Below are 23,203 nucleotides of genomic sequence, written 5' to 3'. Positions count from 1 at the left end.
AACACTACCTTGGGGAACTCTAGCCAGAACAGGAAGGGGAGATGAGAGAAATCCATTCAGGGCCACACGCTGCCTACGACCAGAGAGGAAATCCGCAAGCCATGGGTGGAGATTTCCATGGATACCATAGGAGGAGAGTTTGGTGAGCAGAGCTGGGTGCCAGACCATATCGAAGGCACATGATATGTCAAGGGAGACAGCTCTGATTTCCTGTTTGGCATTGAGGACCTCCATCCATTGTTGAGAAAGCATAAGCACCATGTCCAGAGTAGAATGACCTGGTCTGAATCCAAATTGATGATCAGAGATCAAGCCATTGGAGAAGAGGAAGGATTTGATATTCGAAGCAATGATGGATTCCATGACTTTGCTGATAATTGGGAGCAGGCTGATTGGTCTGTAGTTGCAAGGATCTGTTTTTGCACCTTTTTGTGTAAAGCGGTAATGTTTGGTGATTTCCAAGATGCTGGCAGATGACCTTGAGCAAAAGAGAGGGTGAAAAGAACAGAGAGAGGGTGAGATAGAGCGGCAGAGCAGGATTTTAGGACCCGTGGGCTGATGCCGTCTGGTCCAGTTGCAGAATCAGAGTCGAGGTTTGACAAAAACTTCTCCACCTTGTCAGGAGAGAAGGACACAGAGTCCAGGAGCAGTTGGGTTCGACTGGGTAAGGTGGGAACAGAGAGAGATGGGTTTGGGACACAATATTTTGAGGCAAACACAGAGTTGAGGCATTCGGCTTTGTCACGTGCGGTGTCAACTGTATAGCCATTTGAGGTAAGGCAGGGGATGGAGGGGGAATAAACACCAGAAACGGATTTGACCAGATGCCACCAGGATTTGGAGGAAGGAGATAGGTTTGAGAGTTCAATCTTGAGTGTGGAGAGATAGTGCTTCCTGGCACTCCTGAGGGTAGACACACACTTGTTCCAAGCTTGGTGGAAGGAACTGAGATTGCCCTCAGGTGGATTTGCCTTCCAAGAGGCAAAGGCAAGTTGTTTCAGGGCAACTGCCTCACCACAAGATTCAGTGTACCATGCACGGGAGGAGGGGTAAGACAACTGAAGACGAGATGGGATAAATCTGTGCAAGAGAGAGAGAGCAGTTTGCTTTGGAAGAATTCCCAGGAAGAATTGATGTCAGAGGCAGTAGAGATGGGAGACCAGTCCAGATGATTGATGGCTGCTTGCAGACCGTGCCAGTCAGCCTGAGTGAAATGCCAGACTCGTCGGTGCTGAGGAGGCTCTCTGAGAATGGCCAGAAAGATGTCCACTTTAACAAGCACATGATCAGAAGAACCGATTGGAGCAGAAGAACAGCAGCAGACATTTGCAGGGAAGTTTGTCATAACCAAGTCTAGAAGAGAAGATACTTCATTTACTTATATTTTGTTTATTTATCATGTAAAGGTTTGTGCAACTGTTGTGATTGTTTTTTTGAATCATCATTTATTGGTTTTATTTTATTTTAATATACTTATGTAATAAAAGTCTCTTTTTTTTCTTTTTTCTTTTGTCCTCTCTCTCTCTCTCTCTCTCTCTCTCTCTCTCTCTCTCTCTCTCTCTCTCTCTCTCTCTCTCTCTCTCTCTCTCTCTCTCTCTCTCTCTCTCTCTCTGTCTCTGTCTCTCTCTCTCTCTCTCTCTCTCTCTCTCCAAATACATTTCGATCAGAGACCTCTTGAAAAGTAAATAGGTTTACATTCTGCATTAATATTGCATTGTACTTGTCTGATAATGAATGTACAGTTATCATTTAACATTACCCATTTTATCGAACAGGAATTCAAAACCTGGAGCACATTATGGAGCAAGACTTGGAGACAAATCCACAAGAGGTCGTTGAATCTCACACGATGGTCTTCAACCAACGTGGATAAATAATGCCCTCAGCCTCTTTTCTCCTGCCTCTGGAACAAACTCCCTCACTCTTCAATCCCACTCCTCCCTCCAGGTCTTTAAAACAGCTGTTTCACCACCATCTCTTATCTCCCCCATCCAAAACCTTGATCTTTTCTACCCCCGCTAATTTCACCCCAGATCCACTTTTTTGAAATACCAACTTCTTTCCTGGAAGTCCTTGCAGTGTCCATGTGTTTTATACTTCTCCCCCCCCCCCTCCCCCCTTCCCATGCTTCCTCCCCCCATGCCCTCTCCCTCCCACAGATCTCCCGATGTCCCTGCTCTCAAATGTTGTGTTTGTGCTTCCCCTTCTCTCCCCATCTTGTCTATCGCTACCTTTATTATATGTTTTGTGTGTCTGTTTGATTTTTTGTGTGATAAATGTTAGCTCTTTCACGAGCCTCGATCCTGTATACAAAAAAAGCCAGTCAGTTGACAACAGTGCAGTTCAGTGCAAAGGAAGAAGAAAAACGAAATTCTTGGAAGCAATGACTGCATTTTTGATTTTTCTTCTTCTGTGGCACAGAAGACGTGTGAGGCAGAAGTCTCAAAGAATCCTGGCCACATCGTGAATGATTATCATAAGACACAAAGGGGAGTTTGATACGCATTAAAGTTAGTTTCCGACAACTCGTGTTCATTAACAAGAAGAAAAAAAAATCCGCCGCAGACAGACTTCGAAGCTTCGAACAAGATTCAAGCACTAATGGCCTCCAAGATTTCCTCATTGGACAAGGCCACGTCGGAGACTCAGTGCGTGCCACATCTCGTCACATCCTTCAGTGCTCAACTTGTTGAGTACCGAAGATGTGATGATCACCCACAAAAGTGGGGTCCTTAGGTGAATGTAGAGGGCAGGAAACAACTGTTCCAAATAGTATTGTAATATAATCAGCACACCTTTCGATAATCAAATTTGCTGCTCGCAGACACCGCCCATGTTTCTCAAGACTGTACGAGATTTATCAAGACTGTTCTATGAACTCTCTAGGTACCCTTGCCAGAGGAGAGGGTATTGCATTTGAGTCTGTTTGTCTGTCTGTTTGTTTGTTTGTCTGTCTGTCTGTTTGTCCGCACAGAATAAATGTTTGTCTCTGCAACCGTTGGTCCGATTGACAGGACATTTTCACCATAGGTGCAGCTCCTCCTGTAGAATTTTAATGATAATTATGACGTTATAGGTCACGTGGTATGGGCGCCATCTTGGAAAAAAAACAAAAAAAAAACGTTGCACCTCTATATCTCCGAAAGTGCAACATAGAAACAAAAAAAAGACATAGCTCATCTATCTATAATGCCAGTAATCTCTGTGTGTGTGTATGCGACCGCTGTTTCTCAACAACTACCGGTCCGATATACTTTAAACTTGCCAGGTATATTGCTGGGGACCTGAGGATGTGCCTTTTCAAGGTTTCATATTAATCGGACAAGTAGTTACCGAGCTATGTCCAAAAAACGATTCAACCAATCAGAGAGCAGCGAGCTATCACGTGTGCCGAACGTGGCGAACACACTCTGCCTCGGACGGCACATTTGAGAGCGTATTCATTTATTTCACGTTGGCAAACTATGTTGGCGTTAAACTATGTTTTAAAACTAATTAAAACTACTTTGCGATTCATCGTAACTGCGATTCGTAACTGCCGTTCGCTTTGGCTTTGCAAATGGACCAAACCATTTCATGTAAATAGAGGGGGGGGATTGTCACCGGACTCGCAAGCCGTTCGCTTTGGCTTTGCGAATGAACCAAACCATTTCATGTAAATAGAGGGGGGGGATATAATTTTAGATACAGTATATATATAGTACGGGCATGCCCTAGTTGTAAAGAACTCTCAATGGGGAATAACATATGTTAATGATGATGTCATAAGCCTGGTGTTGGCTTAGCGGTTAGGGTGCTGGCTTGGGAACCTAGGATCCTGGGTTCGAATCCCAGTCGATCGCTGAATTAACACCAGGGGGGTTGACTCAGCCTGTCATCCTTCCGAGGTCGGCAAATTGAGCACCAGCTTGCTGGGATGAATGATCCCGGTGTGTACCCCGATTTAGAATAGGTACACGGTATCCCTGCGCATCGTAAGAGGCGACCAAGGGTTGGCGTCAGGAAGGGCATCCGGCCATAAAAACATTGCCTCAAACAGGGAACCATGATTGTCATGGGGCCCGCAAGGCTAACCCCCGCTCTAGCAGGGAAAATGGCCTTAAAACGATCATTCATTCATTCATTCAATGATGATGTCATAGGTGCCTCCATTATGACGTCATAATTCGACAAGAACAAAATCTCATCCGATCAAGATGAAATTTCATGAGCAGCATCGCGGGATAAATCGGTGGAGAAAAAAATAATAATGATGATGTCATCGGTCACGTGGTTCGGTCGCCATATTTGTTTTAACACAAAACCTTAAAAATCACTAAAAACACGTCCTGGCGATGGTCTGCAATCTCATTGCTCTGTCTTGTTTTGATTGAATTTGTGTCTGATGGGGGTCAAACCTACAAAAAGACCGCTCAGATGAGGCAGTGGGTTTTAGCAGAGAGTTATCCTGTCTTTATTGCCAAATGTGGAAACAGAAGCAAAACAAAAGATAATAATAAAAGTTCAAAGGGAAATTGTTTGGCAGAATTGTGTGATGACTTTGAGTTGTCTAGTGTGGGTTCGATCCTCAACCTAACTACAAGTTGTCACCCTAGTGTGCCATTTGCTACAATTCACTGATGGATGTTAAAACAAAACCAATGGCCCCGTTTTAAAGGACTTGGTCACCATGTGCAGCACCCTGGCAATTTATTTACCATAATGAGCAGGGGTACTGTATCGGTATTGCAGCAACGCCACCATGATGCGACCAACAGGACAAAATCTTAAATGAATCCCCATCCTGTGTGCATTCGCTCAAAAAAATTTTAAGAAGCGCAGATCACAAGGACGACCTAGAGACAGATGACAAAGTAAGGGCAGTGAAGAACACTGGACTAGAGGCAGGAAGAAATGACCAGGCGACGCAGAGAGGCTTCCCATGAGCTCGACGTGTTCCTTGAATTATTGCAGGTGAGGCAATGACGGCCTCATGAGCGGGGACACACAATCACATTATACAGTAAGGGGAGGGAGTTAAGGAAACCTTTTTAGGCCTCCCAGTAAGACACAGCTGTGGTGCAAAGACAAAAGGCTCCTTTCTCCACAGCAGCGACTCCATTACTGCTGTTTCACAGTCGGGAAAGTCAACTGTGGCTCATTTTTGAAAACACCACTAACTTTAACTTCTGCTCATTCTAGGTCACCTTGTTCCCAAAGCTGCTGCTGTGCCATGTTAACGGAAAGAGTGGGTAACGCAAAGTACGTACATAATACAACTCGTTAAACATTATGAAATGGAATAAACAGGTGCCGCCCGACTGGTCTAAAGGCAGCCCTGTTTGACATTCTCAACTGAGCATGATCATGTGACCCAAGTTTGAATGGCGTACGCCATGTTGCTTTCTCAATTGTCTCTGAATTGTCCTGACGCAAGTGTTCACTACATTCTCCAACAGATTCTCCTGTACGTGATATATGTGCAAACATGATCACTGCAGGGAAAAAAGTTTTTAAAAGGAACCGGCCATTTGAAGGATACAAACAGATATGATGAAACACGTCGAGAGGGACAATCACAGGAATCCTTGCTTTCTCTAGTATAACAACAGAAAGGAATTTCTACAGAGATAACACATAGTTTAGCTGCTCGGACTCCATTCTCCATCAATGTAAAGACAAAGTCAAGATAAACCACTGGATACAAGCATTCCAGAGCGTGACGAAGTGGCTATGACCTCGTCTTCAATGTTTTTAAAACTTTGAATCTGACGTGTCATTTGTGATTTGTGACGTACTCACAATCGTTGCAGAGAACCGAGACTGTAGAATGAAGCGTTTCGAAGTCTTGAGATGCGATTGCTGCTGAGGATTCTGCAAAGGAAAATGGCATACATACACTGTAAAGGTCAAAGGTCAAAAAGTTTTATACGCACTCTGCTGCTGCACTATTGCACTGTCCATTGGTACACTTTAGAACCACCTATAGAGGCCAATTTCCCCCACAGAGCAAAGGTTGGGCCTGTTTTGGCCACCTTAGTCCCCTTTTTGAAGCAATGTTTTTATGGCCGGATGCCCTTCCTGCCGCCAACCCTGTTAGTCGCCTCTTGCGACACACAGAGAATTACCAGTGAACTGGTACTCAATTTGCGGACCTCGGAAGGATGGCAGGCTGGGTCAACCCCCCTTGCGTTAATTCAGCGATCGACCGGGATTCGAATCCAGGATCCTAAGATCCCAAGCCTGCACCCTAACGGCTAAACCAACACCAGGCTTCATTGGTAGACTTTAAATCGTCCTAAACTCAATACTCTAACACTGTATCATGAACTGGGATACCGACAGTACCATGCACTCTCTTGTACAGGTATGGTAGTATATGAACCCGTTGTACAATATCACCTGACCAAGCACTGCTATGCTGTGTCACCACATCATTGTCTCTCACAGTAAGTATCACAGGCAGGCACACACTATCGCACCATTTATTTTTTCCGGACGTGATTGTCCTCAGCACGAAGACTTGCCAAGCCGCCAAAGTGGCCAACGACTGAGTACAGCAGTGTTTTTTCAGCTCTGGAAAATACTAAAAGTGTAATTTCCTGTCTTTCCCCCATATTCTGATACACACAGCCATTTATTGTATTCCCAAAAAGTTCAGCACATCTGTTTTTCATCTCCCTCAGCCCCACTATGGCGGCGAAAAGAAAATGGCCTGGGAGAAGGTAAAGTCGGGCTCCACTCCGGACACCAATTTTCTATGAACTCAGCTGAAACCACACAGGTGCCTGGGTATCATTATCTACCAATTAACTATGACTGTTTTCAGAAAGGTATTCTTACACCTTCTTATAATTGCTCCTTTGAAAGTACAATCCGACTTACGCACTATGATGGCTTTGTTAACTTTTAGAAGAAAAGAAAATCGACATAAACAAACGTGGAGAACAACTTCACGTTCATTGTAATGAAGATTCAATCACATTTCACTCAGTGAGTTTTTACAGTAATTGGAATTATCAATACCAGTTCATTATTACGAATAAATCAAATAAGTGGAAGAAGGGTTTTAGGTGTGAGCGTTTAAATACGCACTTTCATCAGGTTGGAGGAAAGGTACACCCACAATACATTTGTACCTGCATCATGATGGCAATTATTCACAGATGGGTGTCTGGTGTGCACTTACTGAGCGTGTGGCAAAGTTTGGTTTGGGGTGTGCACTTACTGAAAACATCACGTGTTGAGCACGTTCCTGGTACAGTATATGAATAACCATCATTGATCATTCATCACATTACATTTGATAGACACATAAGGAAAAAACACTTTCATTAATAAATAGGATTGTAGCATGTGAGGTGGTTTCCTTTTTGTGGGGAGACACAATTCAGTACATATGTCAAGGCGGAGCCTTCAGTGTTTGGTCTGTGTACTTGCAAGTACCCTGTCATGGTACATGTTGCACATATTGCTGTAGAATTACACCCCTATTCATGCCCATGGTCATACCCCTGCACACATGGATAACAATACACATATTGACTCAGGGGGACAATATGTGCATTGTTACATATATACATATATATATATATATATATATATATATATATATATATATATATATATATATATATATATATATATATATATATATATATATATATATATATATATATATATATAATCCAGTTTTGTATTTTTAATTAATCTTCTGAAATTTGAAGAATTTGTTTTTCACTTGGAAGTTGTGGGTTAGGATGTGTAAATAAAGGTGGAAAAAGTCTGATTTAATTCATTTTAATTCCAGGCTACAAGGCAACAAAAGGTGAAAATTTTGAAAGGGGGTGTAGACTTTCTATAGCTTCGAGATGATGTTTTATTTTCGACAAGCTTTCGGCCAAATAGGCCTTCTTCTCAGTCTTCCTCAAGTTCAACGGGAATCCTTCAACAAGACTCTCGTTAAACTTGACGAAGACTGAGAATACGGCATATTTGGCCGAAAGCTTGTCAAAAACAAAACATCGTCTTGAAGCTATGCCCATAACTTATTTAATTTATTTCGATTATTTATTTAATGCAAATGAGGCACCCTGCTAGTATTGTGGGTTTTTTGTTTTTTTTTGTATACAGAATCGAGGCTCGTGAAAGAGCTAACATTTATTTCACAAACATCAAACAGACAAACAAAATATATAAAAGGAGGGAGCGGTAGACAAGATGGGGAGAGAAGGGGAAGCACACAAACACAACATTTGTGATCAGGGACATCGGGAGATGTGTGGGAGGGAGAGGGCTTGGGGGAGGAGGCGTGGGAAGGGGGGGGGGGGGTTGGGAGAAGTATAAAACACAAGGACACCAAGGACTTCCAGGAAAGAAGTTGGTATTTCCAAAAAGTGGATTTGGGGTGAAATTAGCAGGGGTAGAAAAGATCAGGGTTTTGGATGGGGGAAGATAAGAGATGGTGGTGAACAGCTGTTTTAAAGACCTGGAGGGAGGAGTGGGATTGAAGAGAGTGAGGGAGTTTGTTCCAGAGGCTGGAGAAAAGAGGAATGAAGGAGTGAAGGTGAGCAGAGAGTCTTGATTTTGGCAGTTTAACCATAAGAGGGTTGCAGGCAGATCTTGTGCGACCTGTAGGAATATTTGGGGGACGGAGCCCAGAGAGAGCTGGGGAGGCAAGGCCAGAGAGGAGTCGGTAGAAGACGGAAAGACCACCAACCTGCCTGCGGTGAGTGAGTGAAAGGCCCTTGAGTTAGCTTCATCGTTAGCATATATGGGTCATTCCATGTCAAATCATCAAAGAATCTGCCGTCATCTCTCAGATTTTTGTAAAACTTTGGGAACCAATTGGGACCCATGAAAAACAGCTAGAACTCAAATATTTTTGCTAACAGCCTCTTAATTAGTGAGATACAGGTTAACGAACTTTGGACTAATTAGCGCGATGTCGCGAATTCAAATGGCCATATCTCTAAAAGTATAACACCTAGAGAGCTGGTTTTGGTGTCATTTTAAAGGTATTTTCATGCCCTATAAATTTGTCTGGGAAACAATTTCCTACCTCCAATCACAAAAAAGTTATCACAAAATATAAACTTCAATCGTGAATCCAAAAAAAATGTATCCTTCAAATTTCCTCAAATTCATCCCAGATGTACCTTATGATGTCAAGAAGCTTCCACATAGGTTTTGTGATGGGCACTCCAATAGTTTCTGAGATATGAGCAATAATGTACATGTACGTATGGCATATAGGTTCGAAAATCAGCATTTGTAATGTATTATACAATCATTCTAACCTAGCCATGACAGGGAACACAGGGAACAACCATCAATTGCTTTGAAGTATCATATACTTTCATTTTCAACTGGGCCTGAGGGGAATTCTCATCTGGGGAATTCCAACTGGGATTTCCCATGTGGGTAAGTCGAGGTGATGCAACTTTCACAGTCTAAGATCCCCAGGGAAAGTCCAAGTTGGCTTAGTGTAATGCTTAGGCCTGCCACCAACAGAAATTGGCAGTTCACTTCTGAAGGAGCTGCAGAAAAATGACGACTGCCAAGGAAAAGTTCATCTTGAAGCAGAAATCCTGCTGCAATCCCTTTGGAGCTCATGAAAAACCAAAGTCGTCTGGCTTGAGAGCTGTTAGCCAAAAAGCCATAGCCGCTCATCCAAGCCTCAAACTGCAAAGTGCACAGAAAATCTGTACCCAGTGTCGTAAGAAACTGGCAAAAAGACAACCAGGTGTGGTAGAGACTCAGAGTGAAATACCATTACCAGTGACCAGCAGCGCTATTAGCAGTAGTGAGGACAATGATGGTGGAGGTGAATCACCAATACCAGGCAGTTCAGGGGAGTTTGAATTTCATTCTCCTGAAATGGAACTGAATACACTGAATGAGTCTTTGGGATTGATTGGAGAATCACCTATTCCAAAAAAGAGACTTGCTGCAGATAAATATGTGAAATCCAAAACCAAGAAAATCGGTGACACTGGTTAGTGAACCTAAGTCAGGTTAGTGAACACTGTGTACTTGAACTCACTTATTGATTGTATAATACATTACAAATGCTGATTTTCGAACCTATATGCCATACGTACATGTACATTATTGCTCATATCTCAGAAACTATTGGGGGTGCCCATCACAAAATTTATGTGGAAGCTTCTTGACATCATAAGGTACCTCTGGGATGAATTTGAGGAAATTTGAAGGATAAATTTTTTGGGGATTCACAATTGAAGTTTATATTTTGTGATAACTTTTTTGTGGTTGGAGGTAGGAAAATGTTGCCCAGACAAATTCATAGGGCATGAAAATACCTTTAAAATGACACCAAAACCAGCTCTCTAGGTGTTATACTTTTAGAGATATGGCCATTTGAATTCGCGACGTCGCGCTAATTAGTCCAAAGTTCGTTAGTCTGTATCTCACTAATTAAGAGGCTGTAAGCAAAAATATTTGAGTTCTTGCCGTTTTTCATGGGTCCCAATTGGTTCCCAAAGTTTTACAAAAATCTGAGAGATGACGGCAGATTCTTTGATGATTTGACATGGAATGGCTGATATACATATATGTATACATATACATACATGTATATATGCTACATGTATGTCGCATATATACATGTATGTATATTGTATATATTATATATATATTATATATATATATGTATGTATATATATATATATATATATATATATATATATATATATATATATATATATATATATATATATATATATATTCTCCGTGGGTGATTCTGTCTGTCTGTCTGTCTGTGAAACGTCTGTCCGGGGGAGTGGCTACACCCGGTCTGGGAGGGGCTTCAAAAACAAATATCCACCATTTTGTTTACTCGCATAGCTTTGAGGCCTGTTTTGTTAGGCCCGCAGTGTCTTGCTTTCTCTCACAGTTTTTTTTCAACTCTAATTCGATATCTCATTTCATTTTTAACAGTCCCTAAATGGTTTTAGACTCGGTTGAAAAAAACGGAAATAAAATTCGATGAAAGTTAACGTTTATAGAACAAAATGCATTTTCAAAGGCCTATAACATAAAGACCATTGAGACTCTCTCACGGCTTTATCTCGACTCTAATTCACCATCTGATTTCATTTTTATTGAAGGTTTTAGACTTGGTTTCAGCAATAATTGAGAAAATTCATGCACACACGGGAAATTGCTGAGACATTTTAGAAATTGGCCGCACAGTCTGTCATACACAGCCTAAAATAACAGACGGAAAATGCCGAGATATATTAAAAAATTTGTGGCGGACTTTTCCATTTGATGACAGTCGTCACAAAAAAGTCAACAATGCGGGGAGAGGGGCAGAGCTTCATTCACGTATCGCCACAGACGGGATATTGCCGAAAGATATTTCTTCGTTCTTGTTTCATTCATCATTATTATATGGAAATATGTTGTGTGCAGGAGACGAGATGGAAGGGAAGTGGTGTGAGAATGGTGATGGGTAGGCAGGGACAGAAATACAAGTTTGTGTGGCAAGGGTGCCCGGAAGGCGTGCATGCTGTTGGTGTCCTGTTTTCTGAGGAGTTTGTAGATAGTGTGGTGAGTATGACTAGAGTGAGTGAAAGGTTGATGATGGTGAAAATGATGATTGGAAAGCTCTTGGTGAACGTCATCTCGGGATATGCTCCGCAGGTCGGTCGGAGCGATGAAGAGAAAGACAAGTTTGGTGTGCAATAGAGAAGCTGATGGAAAACGTGAAAAATGAGGACGTTCTTGTGGTAGGAGGAGACCGAAATGGACATATGGGAAGGAGTATGGATGGTTTTGAGGGAGTTCATGCGGGTTACGGATATGGTGTGAGAAATGGAGAAGGTGAAAGGATTTTGGAGTTTGCTGATGGAGCTGATTTGTTGATTTGTAATACCCAGTTCCAGAAAGAGGATAATAAGCCTGTTACATACACGTCAGGTGGGTCGACGACAACCGTTAACTACCTGATGGTGCATAGGCGAGATAGTGTGCACCTCTGGGACACAAAGGTGATCCCGCGGGAGGAGGCTGTTTCACAGCACAACTTGGTTTTCTGCGACATAAGGGTGAAAGGCGTGAGGAGAGCTCGGCGGTGAAGTACCAACCGAGAATGAAGGTGTGGAGGTTGAAAGAGGTGACAGTGAGAAAGGTATTAAAAGAAAGCCTGAGTATGGTAGAGGATGATGTGGTTTAGCTTGAAAGTGGTTGGATGTCAATGAAAGATAGTCTGTTGGGAGCCATTGTTGAGGTATGTGGATAGACAAAAGGACCACCGAGGCACTCGGAAACATTGTGGTGGGATGAGGAAGTTGGAAAGAGGATTAACGAAAAGAGGAAGAAGTTCAAGGAGTGGCAGAAGGTGAAGGGTACGGGGGCAGAAGAGGCAGAGCATGAAAGTTATAAGACAGCCAAGAAGGCTGCAAAGGAAGAGGTAGCAAAGGCGCAGGAGACATGTAGGAAAATGTTCGGAGAACGCTTGGATTCGGAAGAGGGTCAGAGAGCAGTCTTCAGGATTGCAAAGAAGATAGCGAAAGAGAGGTGCAATGTGATGGGGGTGAGTTGCTTGAAGCATGAAGTGGGACAGATCGTTGTGGACCCAGATGGAATTAGAGATGGAAGAAATATATGGAAATGCTGTTGAATGCAGAGAATGAATGGGATGGCAACATGGAGAGTAACCCAATTTTAGGACCGGCAGAGAAGATAACTGAGAAGGCAGTTGAGGAAGCGATAAAAGCAATGAAGAGAAGAAAAGTGGGAGGGCGACTGGAGTTGTGGGAGGTATGTTGAACGCAGCGGGAAGTTGGGGTGTGAAGAGAATGACAGAGATCTGTAATCTGGTGGTGAAAGAGGGCCGCATTCCAGTGAATTGGCAACTGAGTACCCTCGTCCCTCTATACAAGGGGAAAGGTGACCCTCTGGACTGTGGCTCGCATAGAGCGATAAAGTTATTGGAGCATGGAATTAAGGTATTGGAAATGGTGTTGGAGAAGAGGATAAGGAAGAAAGTGAAGATCGACAAATGGCAGTTTCGATTTATGCCAGGAAGAGGAACGACAGACACACTTTTTGTTGTAAGACAGTTGCAGGAGAAGTACATCGAGAAGAGGAAGAAGTAGTTTCTTGGGTTTGTTGATCTGGAGAAAGCATTCGATAGGGCTCCACACGAAGTAATGACATGGGCATTGAGAAAGCTAGGAGTGGATGAATGGTTGATCAGAGTCGTGATGGCAATGTACGAGAGAGCGTGCACAGAAGTAATGACGAAGGACGGGAACAGTGGTGAGTTTGAAGTGAAGGTGGGAGTGCATCAGGGGTCGGTACCAAGTCCACTTCCATTTGTAGCTGTGATGGAGGTGCTGGCTCGGAACGTAAAGGAGGGTTTACCGTGGGAGTTGTTGTTTGCAGATGATCTGGTGTTGATTGGGGAGAGTCTGGATACAGTGAAGGGGAAGATGAACAAGTGGAAGGATTGTATGGAGGCAAAAGGTCTGAAGGTGAATATTGGAGAGACGAAGGTGATGGCAAATGGTAAAGCATGTGGTGAGGTGGAAAGAACTGGGAAGTGGCCGTGTGCTGTGTACAAGAAGGGTGGTGGAGTGAACTCCATTCAATGAACAATTTGCGCTGAGTGGGTTCATCAAAAATGTAGTGGTCTGAGAGGGTCATTAACCAGTGTGGCAGCTACATTCAAATGTAAGGTGTGCACAGAGGGAGCTGCAGATGGAGGAAATGTTGAGTTGGATCTTGGAGACTGCGTGAAGCTGGGAGGTGTGAAAACATTTTGCTACCCAGGAGACATGCTGAATGGAGAAGGTGGATCAGACTCGGGAACGGTTGCTCGAGTGAGATGTGCATGGGAGAAATTTCGGGAACTGAGTGGCATGCTGACGAGGAGGGGAGTGTCGTTGAAGCTGAAGGGAAAGGTGTGTGCTACATGTGTGAGCAGTGTTATGATTTATGGGAGCGAGACATGGGTAATGAACGTAGAGCAGCAACAAAGGCTGGAAAGGGTGGAAAGGGTGGAAATGTGAATGGTTCGGTGGATATGTGGATATCGTTGAGAGAGAGGAAGACAAATGATGAATTGTGAAAGATGATGGGAATAGAGCCTGTGATGGATGCTGTGAAGAGAAACAGGTTGAGATGGTTTGGTCATGTGTTGAGGAAGGATGAAAGTGACTGGTTGAGAAGAGTGATGGAAATTAATGTACAAGGAAGTAGAGGACGCGGAAGTCCGAGAAAGACTTGGCTAAAAGTGGTGGAAGAAGAAATGCGGGCAAGGGGATTATCATGGGGAGATGTAGAAAATAGGGCAAAATGTAGAAGATTGTCATGGGGCCCGCAAGGCTAACCCCCGCTCTTGCAGGGAAAATGGCCTTAAAATGCCTATTGTATTCACCCAACAGTATGGAATTCCTTCACACCCGGATTTAAATATTTGTTTATGTCACGAATGTTGGTAAAAGTGTATTTTTTATATTAATGCTATTTAATTTGTGATTGGAGTTATTCTGTTTGGAATGAAAATAGAGATATTGAGTTCAAGTGAATGACGAAATGTCGTGACAGTTTCTACTTTCTCAGCGTGACATTCGCAGATCGCCATATGCAGATTCGCCTTTTACTGGGTATGGAACCATTGAAATGGGTACGTTTTTCGTGGAAGTCTTTCACGAACCTGCTGTCCGTTCTTGATGTTTGACTACAGGTGGCACAGGAATGTGAAATTTATGGGTTCCATTCGTCCATTTTTTAAACCTAAGTCTTTCACGAACCTGCTGTCCATGTCTGACGTGCAACTGAAGGTGCCACAGGAATGTGGAATTTATTGGTTTCATGCTTTAGCATTCGCCGTTTCTGCATTGTCTGTTTGCTCATGGCCTCCCACCCGTGCGTAGCACGGTACCTCGCTAGTGTGTGTGTATATATATATATATTTATTTATTTATTTTTGGATACTGAATCGAGGCTCGTGAAAGAGCTAACATTTATTTCACAAACAAATCAACCAGACAAACAAAATATATAAAAAGAGGGAGCGGAAGACAAGATGGGGAGAGAAGGGGAAGCACACAAACACAACATTTGAGAGCAGGGAGATGGGTGGGAGGGAGAGGGCTTGGGGGGAGGAGGCGTGGGAAAGGGGAGGGGGGAGAAGTATAAAACACAAGGACACAAAAGATTTCCAGGACAGAAGTTGGTATTTCAAAAAAGTGGATTTGGGGTGAAATTAGCGGGGGTAGAAAAGATCAAGGTTTTGGATGGGGGAAGATAAGAGATGGTGGTGAACAGCTGTTTTAAAGACCTGGAGGGTGGAGTGGGATTGAAGAGAGTGAGGGAGTTTGTTCCAGAGGTGAGAGAAAAGAGGAATGAAGGAGTGAAGGTGAGCAGAGGGTCTTGATTTTGGCAGTTTAACCATAAGAGGGTTGCAGGCAGATCTTGTGCGACCTGTAGGAATATTTGGGGGACAGAGCCCAGAGAGAGCTGGGGGGGGCAAGGCCAGAGAGGAGTCGGTAGAAGACGGAAAGACCACCAACCTGCCTGCGGTGAGTGAGTGAAAGGCCCTTGGAGTTAGCTTCATCGCGGGAGATTCCAATGATTCTGAACGCTTTGGTTTCAACAGCGTGAAGACGAGCTAGGTGTGAGGCAGGAGCACCAGCCCAGAGGGGAGAACAGTATTCCATTGAGCTGCGGATGAAAGCCTTGTATGTGGTGAGGAGCTCAGGTGTGCCAAGGAAGGACTTCGCATGACGGAGGATGCCCAGTCGGCGACTGGCTTTGGAGGCCAGATTTGAAATGTGGTTTTCCCAGGAAAGATCATGGCAGATAGTGAGACCCAAAAGGTTGAGTGACAGAACTTCTTGGAGAGGATTATTCAGAAAGTGGATGGGAGGGTTGTCCAGTCGGTCTTTTCGGAGAGACATCGTAAGAGTGTGAGATTTGTCAGGATTGAAGTCTGTTCCACTTGTTTGCCCAGTCTGTGATTTTGACCAGGTCTGCAGAGAGTGAGGAGGCTGCAGACTGCCGATCTGAGGGATGAGGAATGGAGCGACAGAGAGTAGAGTCATCAGCAAAGAGATAGAGAGGATTTTCAAGAGAGTCAGAGAGATCATTGATGAAGACCAGAAAAAGCACAGGGCCCAGAACACTGCCTTGGGGAACTCCAGCCTGAACAGGAAGAGGAGATGAGAGAAACCCATTCAGGGCCACACGTTGACTACGACTAGAGAGGAAGTCCGCCAGCCATGCGTGGAGATTTCCATGGATACCAAAGGAGGAGAGTTTGGTGAGCAGAGCGGGGTGCCAGACCGTATCGAAGGCACGTGATATGTCAAGGAAGACAGCTCTAATTTCCTGTTTGGCATTGAGGACCTCCATCCATTGTTGAGAAAGCAGAAGCAGCATGTCCAGAGTCGAGTGACCAGGTCTGAAACCAAATTGATGATCAGAGATCAAGCCATTGGAGAAGAGGAAAGATTTCATATCTGAAGCAATGATGGATTCCATGACTTTGCTGATAATTGGGAGAAGGCTGATTGGTCTGTAGTTGCTAGGATCTGTTTTTGCACCTTTTTTGTGCAAAGCGGTGATGTTGGCTGATTTCCAAGCAGATGGCAGATGACCTTGAGCAAAAGAGAGGGTGAAGAGAACAGAGAGAGGGAGTGAAAGAGTGGAAGAACAGGATTTTAGGACCCGTGGGCTGATGCCGTCAGGTCCAGTTGTTATATATATATATATATATATATATATTTATATATATATATATATATATATATATATATATATATATATATATATATATATATCTATCAAAAAGGGGGAGGGATTGGTGTTAAAATTGAGAAAAGAGAAAGGAGCTTGGCAAGATGGTAGAAAAAAGGGAAAGCAAAATAAATATATACAAGAGGAAATGGGAGGAGGTTGAGAGGAAAAGAAAGTGAGAGTATGGGAGAAAAAAAGGAATGTTTGGGGAAACCTGGGAAAGATGGTGGGGCTGGAGGGAGGTGGGGAATAAATTTTTAATATTAGCTCTTTTTGTTCTTCCTTAAAAGAAAATATAGAACTAAGCCTTTTGGCATTAATGTCCATGCATAAATTAAAAACAGTCCAATGTCTGTTGTCCTTTGCATCCCCATAACTCAGCAATGGGCTCACATGTTTATGTAATCATGTGCTCACTCAATTCACAACTTTCCTCTGCTATTAAACAAGCAATGGAGTCCATGTGTGAGCTGGTGAAATCACGTGACATGGAAAGTGCCGCCCCACTGGTCATGCTGCAGGTTTTTGTGTTCATGTATCCTGCTACAAAACATTAAGGTGTTTCTGCAGAACTATGGCAAGGTTTAGCAACAATGTGATGCGACTTCCCATGACATTGTGACTCAGTTGTCCATTACCTGAGGACTGACTATGTCTGCTCTGAAAGAACGCTGTTTGGCAGCATTTAGCACAACCTTACTGGTATAATCAGTGCAAACACTGGACCGACCATGAATATCCATCTCACCTTTGTTTGACGTCTGAATTAATCTCACATTTTGGAGAGACATTCCCTAACCATAAGCAATTACAATATGGGAGTCAAATGCACGAGACCATAAAGGAGGAAGTAGAACACAGAAAGACCTTTCTTTTTGTGACCCATCTGAAAGAAAGAAAGACTGACCCATCTCCAATGGGAAAACAAGAAACAGCAATCAGAGATCGCAAACCCTCACCAGGATGTATTTTCAGTGTTTTTTTTAAGGCTTTTGTGTTTAGACAAATATGTCGGCCGAACCACGTGACCGATGACGTCATCATTTTTTTTTCTTTTCTAAACTCATTTATTCCTAGATTATCCTCAAGAAATTTCATCTTGATCGGATTAAGTTTTGTACTTGTCGAATTATGACGTCATAATGGAGGGACATCATCATTATCATATTTTATTCCCCATGGAGAGTTCTTTACAATGAGCCGTGTCTCAATTTTTTTCTATTCAGCGCTTTCGGAGATATAGAGGTGCAAAGTTTTTCGGTATTTCCAAGGTGGCGGCCGAACCACGTGACCTATGACGTCATAATTATTATTATAAAATTCTACAGGTGGAGTTGCACCTATAGTGAAAGTTTCCTGTCAATCGGTCCAACGGTTGCAGAGAAAATCATATTTATTCTGTGCGGACAGACAGACAGACAGACAGACAAACAAACAGACAAACGGACTCAAATGAAATACGCTCTCCTCGGGCGAGGGTAACGAGAGAGAGCATTTTTATTTCTGTTGTTTATTATTTTAACATTTTCACTATTGTGTACAATATAGTCAACATTTATTATCTCCTGTACGATGTTAAGTCATCAAAATGCATTGCTTAATATACCTACCCTTTTGTTTTGAAGGGAGAATTTGAGTAAGTATGCTTTCCATTGTGTTTCAACTGTTAAAGAATTTTTGACATGGACAGTTATTTTGCAGTGTCCGTTTAAGGCAGCCGTTATGTCTAAACTTCTTGGAAAGGATTGCCGTGTAAGCAAAATCGAATGCTGTATCACATCAAAGGTTACTCAAGGATGTGACGTGACTCAGATAGCACGCCAAAAACCCAGCCCAACTGCGTGCCTCGACTGCTGACCAAATGCTAGTCCTGGCCCGATACCACTGGCCATCTGTTAGGTGAGAAAGAACAGTTAGAATTAGGATATGCCAATTGATACATTCTCCAGCTTAAATGATTCAGACGATTGGTCTGAAGAGTAAAAACCGACATTCCTCAAAGGAAAGTACTGCAACTCCTTTTACTGAAAACAAATTCTGTTATTCCGACGAACAAACCTTCTCGACTCGGGTTTCTCATTGGGTTAACTAGATTTGGTTGAATGAACTTGCAACTGGCTGTCAGATGATGATCCCCAAACAGTAAAATAGCTGTCCTTGGATGGTTCGTTTATCCATCAGATATATGAAGTTCACAAGAAAATGAATCCCTGCCTGAAGGGGTACACGGTACAAAACAAATAGACACTACAAGGAATTTCAGGAATGAAGTCGCGATAGAAAGATGTGGATTTTCGGTGTATTAACGGGGGTAGAAAAAAAATCAAGGTTTAGGATGGGGGAAGATAAGAGATGGTCGTGAACAGCTGTTTTAAAGACCTGGAGGGAGGCGTTGGATTGAAGAGAGTGCGGGAGTTTGTTCCAGATGCGGGAGAAAAGAGGAATGAAGGAGTGAAGGTGAGCAGAGAGTCTTGATTTTGGCAGTTTCACCAGAAGAGGGTTGCTGGCAGATCTTCTGTGTTCTGCAGGAATATTTGGGGGACAGAGCACAGACAGAGCTGGGGGAGCAAGACAGAAAGACCACCAACCTGCCTGCGGTGAATGAGTGAAAGGCCCTCGGAGATAGCTTCATCGCGGGAGATTCCAATGATTCTGAAAGCTTTGGTTTCTACAGCGTGAAGCGGAGCTTGGTGTGAGGCAGGAGCACCAGCCCAGAGGGGAGAGCAGTATTCCATTGAGCTACAGATGAAAGCCTTGTATGTGGTGAGGAGCTCAGGTGTGCCAAGGAAGGACCTCGCACGACGGAGGATGTCCAGTCGGCGACTGGCTTTGGAGGCCAGCTTGGAAATGTGGTTTTCTCAGGAAAGATCATGGCAGATAGTGAGACCCAAAAGCTTGAGCGACAGAACTTCTTGGAAAAGATTGTTGAGAAAGTAGATGGGAGGGTTTTCCAGACGGTCTTTTCGGAGAGACATAGTGAGAGTGTGAGATTTATCAGGATTGAAAGACATGTTCCACTTGTTTCACAAGTTTGTGATTTTGTCCAGGTCTGCAGAGAGTGAAGAGGATTTGGTTGAATTCCACCACCATGCTTCACTGTAGATGTTATACGTTGACTCCAATGTCGTTATCCTCACTACCATCAAATACGCTGTTGTTGATTTCTGAAAATTTTGAATTTGGATTCATCTAACATTTCTCATTTTGTTATCTCTGCCAGAGAAGGTGGACGGAGGTTACATAGGTTTTCACACCTGTGTGTTTCTCTGTCTGTTTGTGAGCACGATATCTCAAAAGGTTATGGATGGATTCAGACGAAACTTGGTGGACAGGTTTGGTGTGTGACAAGGACTAATTGATTACATTTTGGTGAAGATGCAGTTCCGGATCCAGACACAAATTAAATTCAAAGAGTGATTCTTCACCATTGAGAGATAGTGCCAAAAACGATATACTGCACTATATCTCAAAAGGTTGTGGACGAGTCATGACAATACTTGGTGGATGAGTTGGGTGTGTGACAAGAAAGAACAAGCCGATTGGATTTTGGCTGAAGGTCTAGATGCAGATCCCGCCTATCAGTGGGATACAAAACATAAACTGTTCAGCCTGGTGGAGGTATGCGCTCTACTGAGTGCTGTTCTAGTTCTTAAGGAAACATTCACACTTGTATTTTCAGCAAGAGCAAGGTTGTGTCAAGATCCGTAGTCAATCACATCCTAAAATATTGGAAAAGTCGTCTTTTATGAAGATGAGAATTCCATTCTCTGGTCTTTATAAAAACTGTCAGTGGATAAAGTGTCTTGCATTGAAAAAGGGCTCACGCCATAATCTCTCTTCACCTTCTTTCCCAATATTTTGGAGAGAAAGGAGATTACCTCCCTCAATATTTTGTTTCGACAATTCACTGTCTATGTTCTAAATAACACATCCTGATACTTATCATCAACATTTTTGGAGAGTTTTGTCTTTCTATATCAGACACATCTATTACTTTCATGTCTTGTGTTGTTGCAACAATGCCAGTGTCTTGTGTTGTTGCAACAATGCCAGTGTCTTTTGTTGTTGCAACAATGCCAGTGTCTTTTGTTGTTGCAACAATGCCAGTGTCTTGTGTTGTTGCAACAATGCCAGTGTCTTTTGTTGTTGCAACAATGCAAGTGTCTTGTGTTGTTGCAACAATGCCAGTGTCTTGTGCTTCCTTCACTTCGACAAAAGTGTGGAGTTTTGTTACAAACTTTTACATGGGGTACACTTCACAAGGCAAAACTGATTTCTCCCTTGCACACACTTGTAAATTTGTGTATTTTAATCCCTGGAGCCATTACTGGAGTTTTTTTTACTGCTGCTAGTAGGGTTAATTTTGATTGGCTATTTTTTTTGGCTTTAAATCAAGAATGTAATTTGCACCTCCAATCCAGGGTGGTATCACATCTAATCTGGCAAACAAATGCTAATATAATTGCTGGCCAGTGCAGAGTGGAGCAACTACGACATCTCCGGGTTTAAATATGCTCATTCGAAGGATATAAATTATAAACAGCAAGAAGCTCACAACAAAACTGTTAGAGACGGAATAAAGGAAGATTACTTCAACCAATATATATATATATATATATATATATATATATATATATATATATATATATATATATATATATATATATATATATATATATATATATATATATATATATATATATATATATATATATATAATAAAAGAAAGTTTTTGTTTGTTTGTCTGCGCAAGCTAATCTCCTGAACGGTGAAAGATAGGAGGAAGCTTCTAATACAAAAAATGTCGGGACGGGCCCCGGGAAGGTTTTAGGCTAGGTGGCGAGGCCGGTTGAAGCCGCTTCAGCTGGGCCGGGCCCATTTCGCAATTAAAAGCTGAGCTGAATTATAGTAGTCAGTCTTCTACGGCCGCGAGTAAAAGATGAATTATAGTAGTAAATTCATTCAAAAAGAACCAAAAATGTCGGGACGGGCCCCGGGAAGGTTATAGGCTAGGTGGCGAGGCCGGTTGAGGCCGCGTCAGCCGAGCTGGGCCCATTTCACAATTAAAAGATGAGCTGAATTATTGTAGTCATTCTTCTACGGCCATGAGTAAAAGCTGAATTATAGCAGTAAATTCATTCAAAAATAACCCGGGCAACGCTGGGGCTTTCAGCTAGTATATATATACTAGTGCGGTCACCCGTGGGAATCCCACAGGCATGGACGTTTGTGACATTTGGACATCTCGATTTCGATGCTGTACATTAAATTTTACAAAATGGTTACTGGCAATTCATCAGATCCAGAAATGGTGTAATGAACACAATTTATTTATTTCACATAATATGTGACTCCTCACCCCTCTCCACCTGACACTCTCCTCTCTCCACCCTCACGCCTCTCCAATCCCACTCCTCCTCACACTCTCCTCCAATACCTCCTCACACTCCCCTCCAATACATCCTCACTCTCCTCTCCAATCCCTCACACTCCTCTCCAATCTCTCACACTCCTCTCCAATCCCTCAAACTCCTCTCCAATCCCTCACACTCCTCTCCAAATAGCTCCTCACACTCCCCTCCAATCGCTCCTCACACTCCCCTCCAATCGCTCCTCACACTCCCCTCCAATCGCTCCTCACACACCTCTCCAATCGCTCCTCACTCTCCTCTCCAATCACTCCTCACTCTCTGCTCCAATCGGCCCTCACTCTCCAACTCCTTGCTCCTCACTCTCCAACACCTAGCTCCTCGCTCTCCAACCCCTCGCTCCTCGCTCTCCAACCCCTCGCTCCTCACTCTCCAACTCCTCGCTCCTCACTCTCCAACTCCTCGCTCCTCACTCTCCAACACCTCGCTCCTCACTCTCCAACCCCTCACCCCTCTCCAATTTCTTGCTCCTCTCCAACCCCTAGCTCCTCACTCTACAACCCCTAGCTCCTCACTCTCCAACCCCTAGCTCCTCGCTCTCCAACTCCTCGCTCTCCAAGGCCTCGCTCCTCGCTCTTCACTCTCTAACCCCTCACTCCTCTCCAATTTCTCGCTCCTCTCCAACCCCTCGCCCCTCACTTCCCAACCCCTAGCTCCTCACTCCTCAACCCCTAGCTCCTCACTCCCCGACCCATAGCTCCTCACTCCCCAACCCTTAGCCCCTCACTCCCCAAAACCCCTAGCTCTTCACTCTCCAACCCCTAGATCCTCACTCTCCAACCCCTAGCTCCTCACTCTCCAACCCCTCGCTCCTCTCCAACCCCTCGCTCCTCTCCTACCCCTCGCTCCTCGCTCTCCAACCCCTCGCTCCTCGCTCTCCAACCCCTCGCTCCTCACTCCACAACCCCTAGCTCCTCACTCCACAACCCCTAGCTCCTCACTCTCCAACCCCGAGTGCCTCACTCTCCAACCCCGAGCTCCTCACTCTCCAACCCCTAACTCCTCTCCAACCACTCGCTCCT

At 43.5% G+C, this 23,203-nt stretch overlaps 2 protein-coding genes across 4 annotated transcripts in view; both read right to left on the bottom strand.

The window, feature by feature from the left end:
* The window catches only part of KNDC1 (kinase non-catalytic C-lobe domain containing 1), a 1,149,158-nt gene that overhangs the window by 423,995 nt on the left and 701,960 nt on the right, over positions 1–23,203 (bottom strand). The gene's annotated exons all lie outside the window — the stretch shown is intronic.
* The window catches only part of LOC137420696 (adhesion G protein-coupled receptor A2), a 202,454-nt gene that overhangs the window by 139,383 nt on the left and 39,868 nt on the right, over positions 1–23,203 (bottom strand). Inside the window, exon 3 of the mRNA XM_068105976.2 lies at positions 5,782–5,853. Within this exon, the coding sequence (XP_067962077.2) occupies positions 5,782–5,853 (72 nt within the window). The remainder of the gene's footprint in view (positions 1–5,781; positions 5,854–23,203) is intronic.

Source organism: Myxine glutinosa, chromosome 2, assembly GCF_964187855.1.
Source record: "Myxine glutinosa chromosome 2, kmMyxGlut1.1, whole genome shotgun sequence".
NCBI classification, from domain to species: domain Eukaryota; kingdom Metazoa; phylum Chordata; class Myxini; order Myxiniformes; family Myxinidae; genus Myxine; species Myxine glutinosa.
This window is presented reverse-complemented; position numbering and strand designations above follow the sequence as displayed.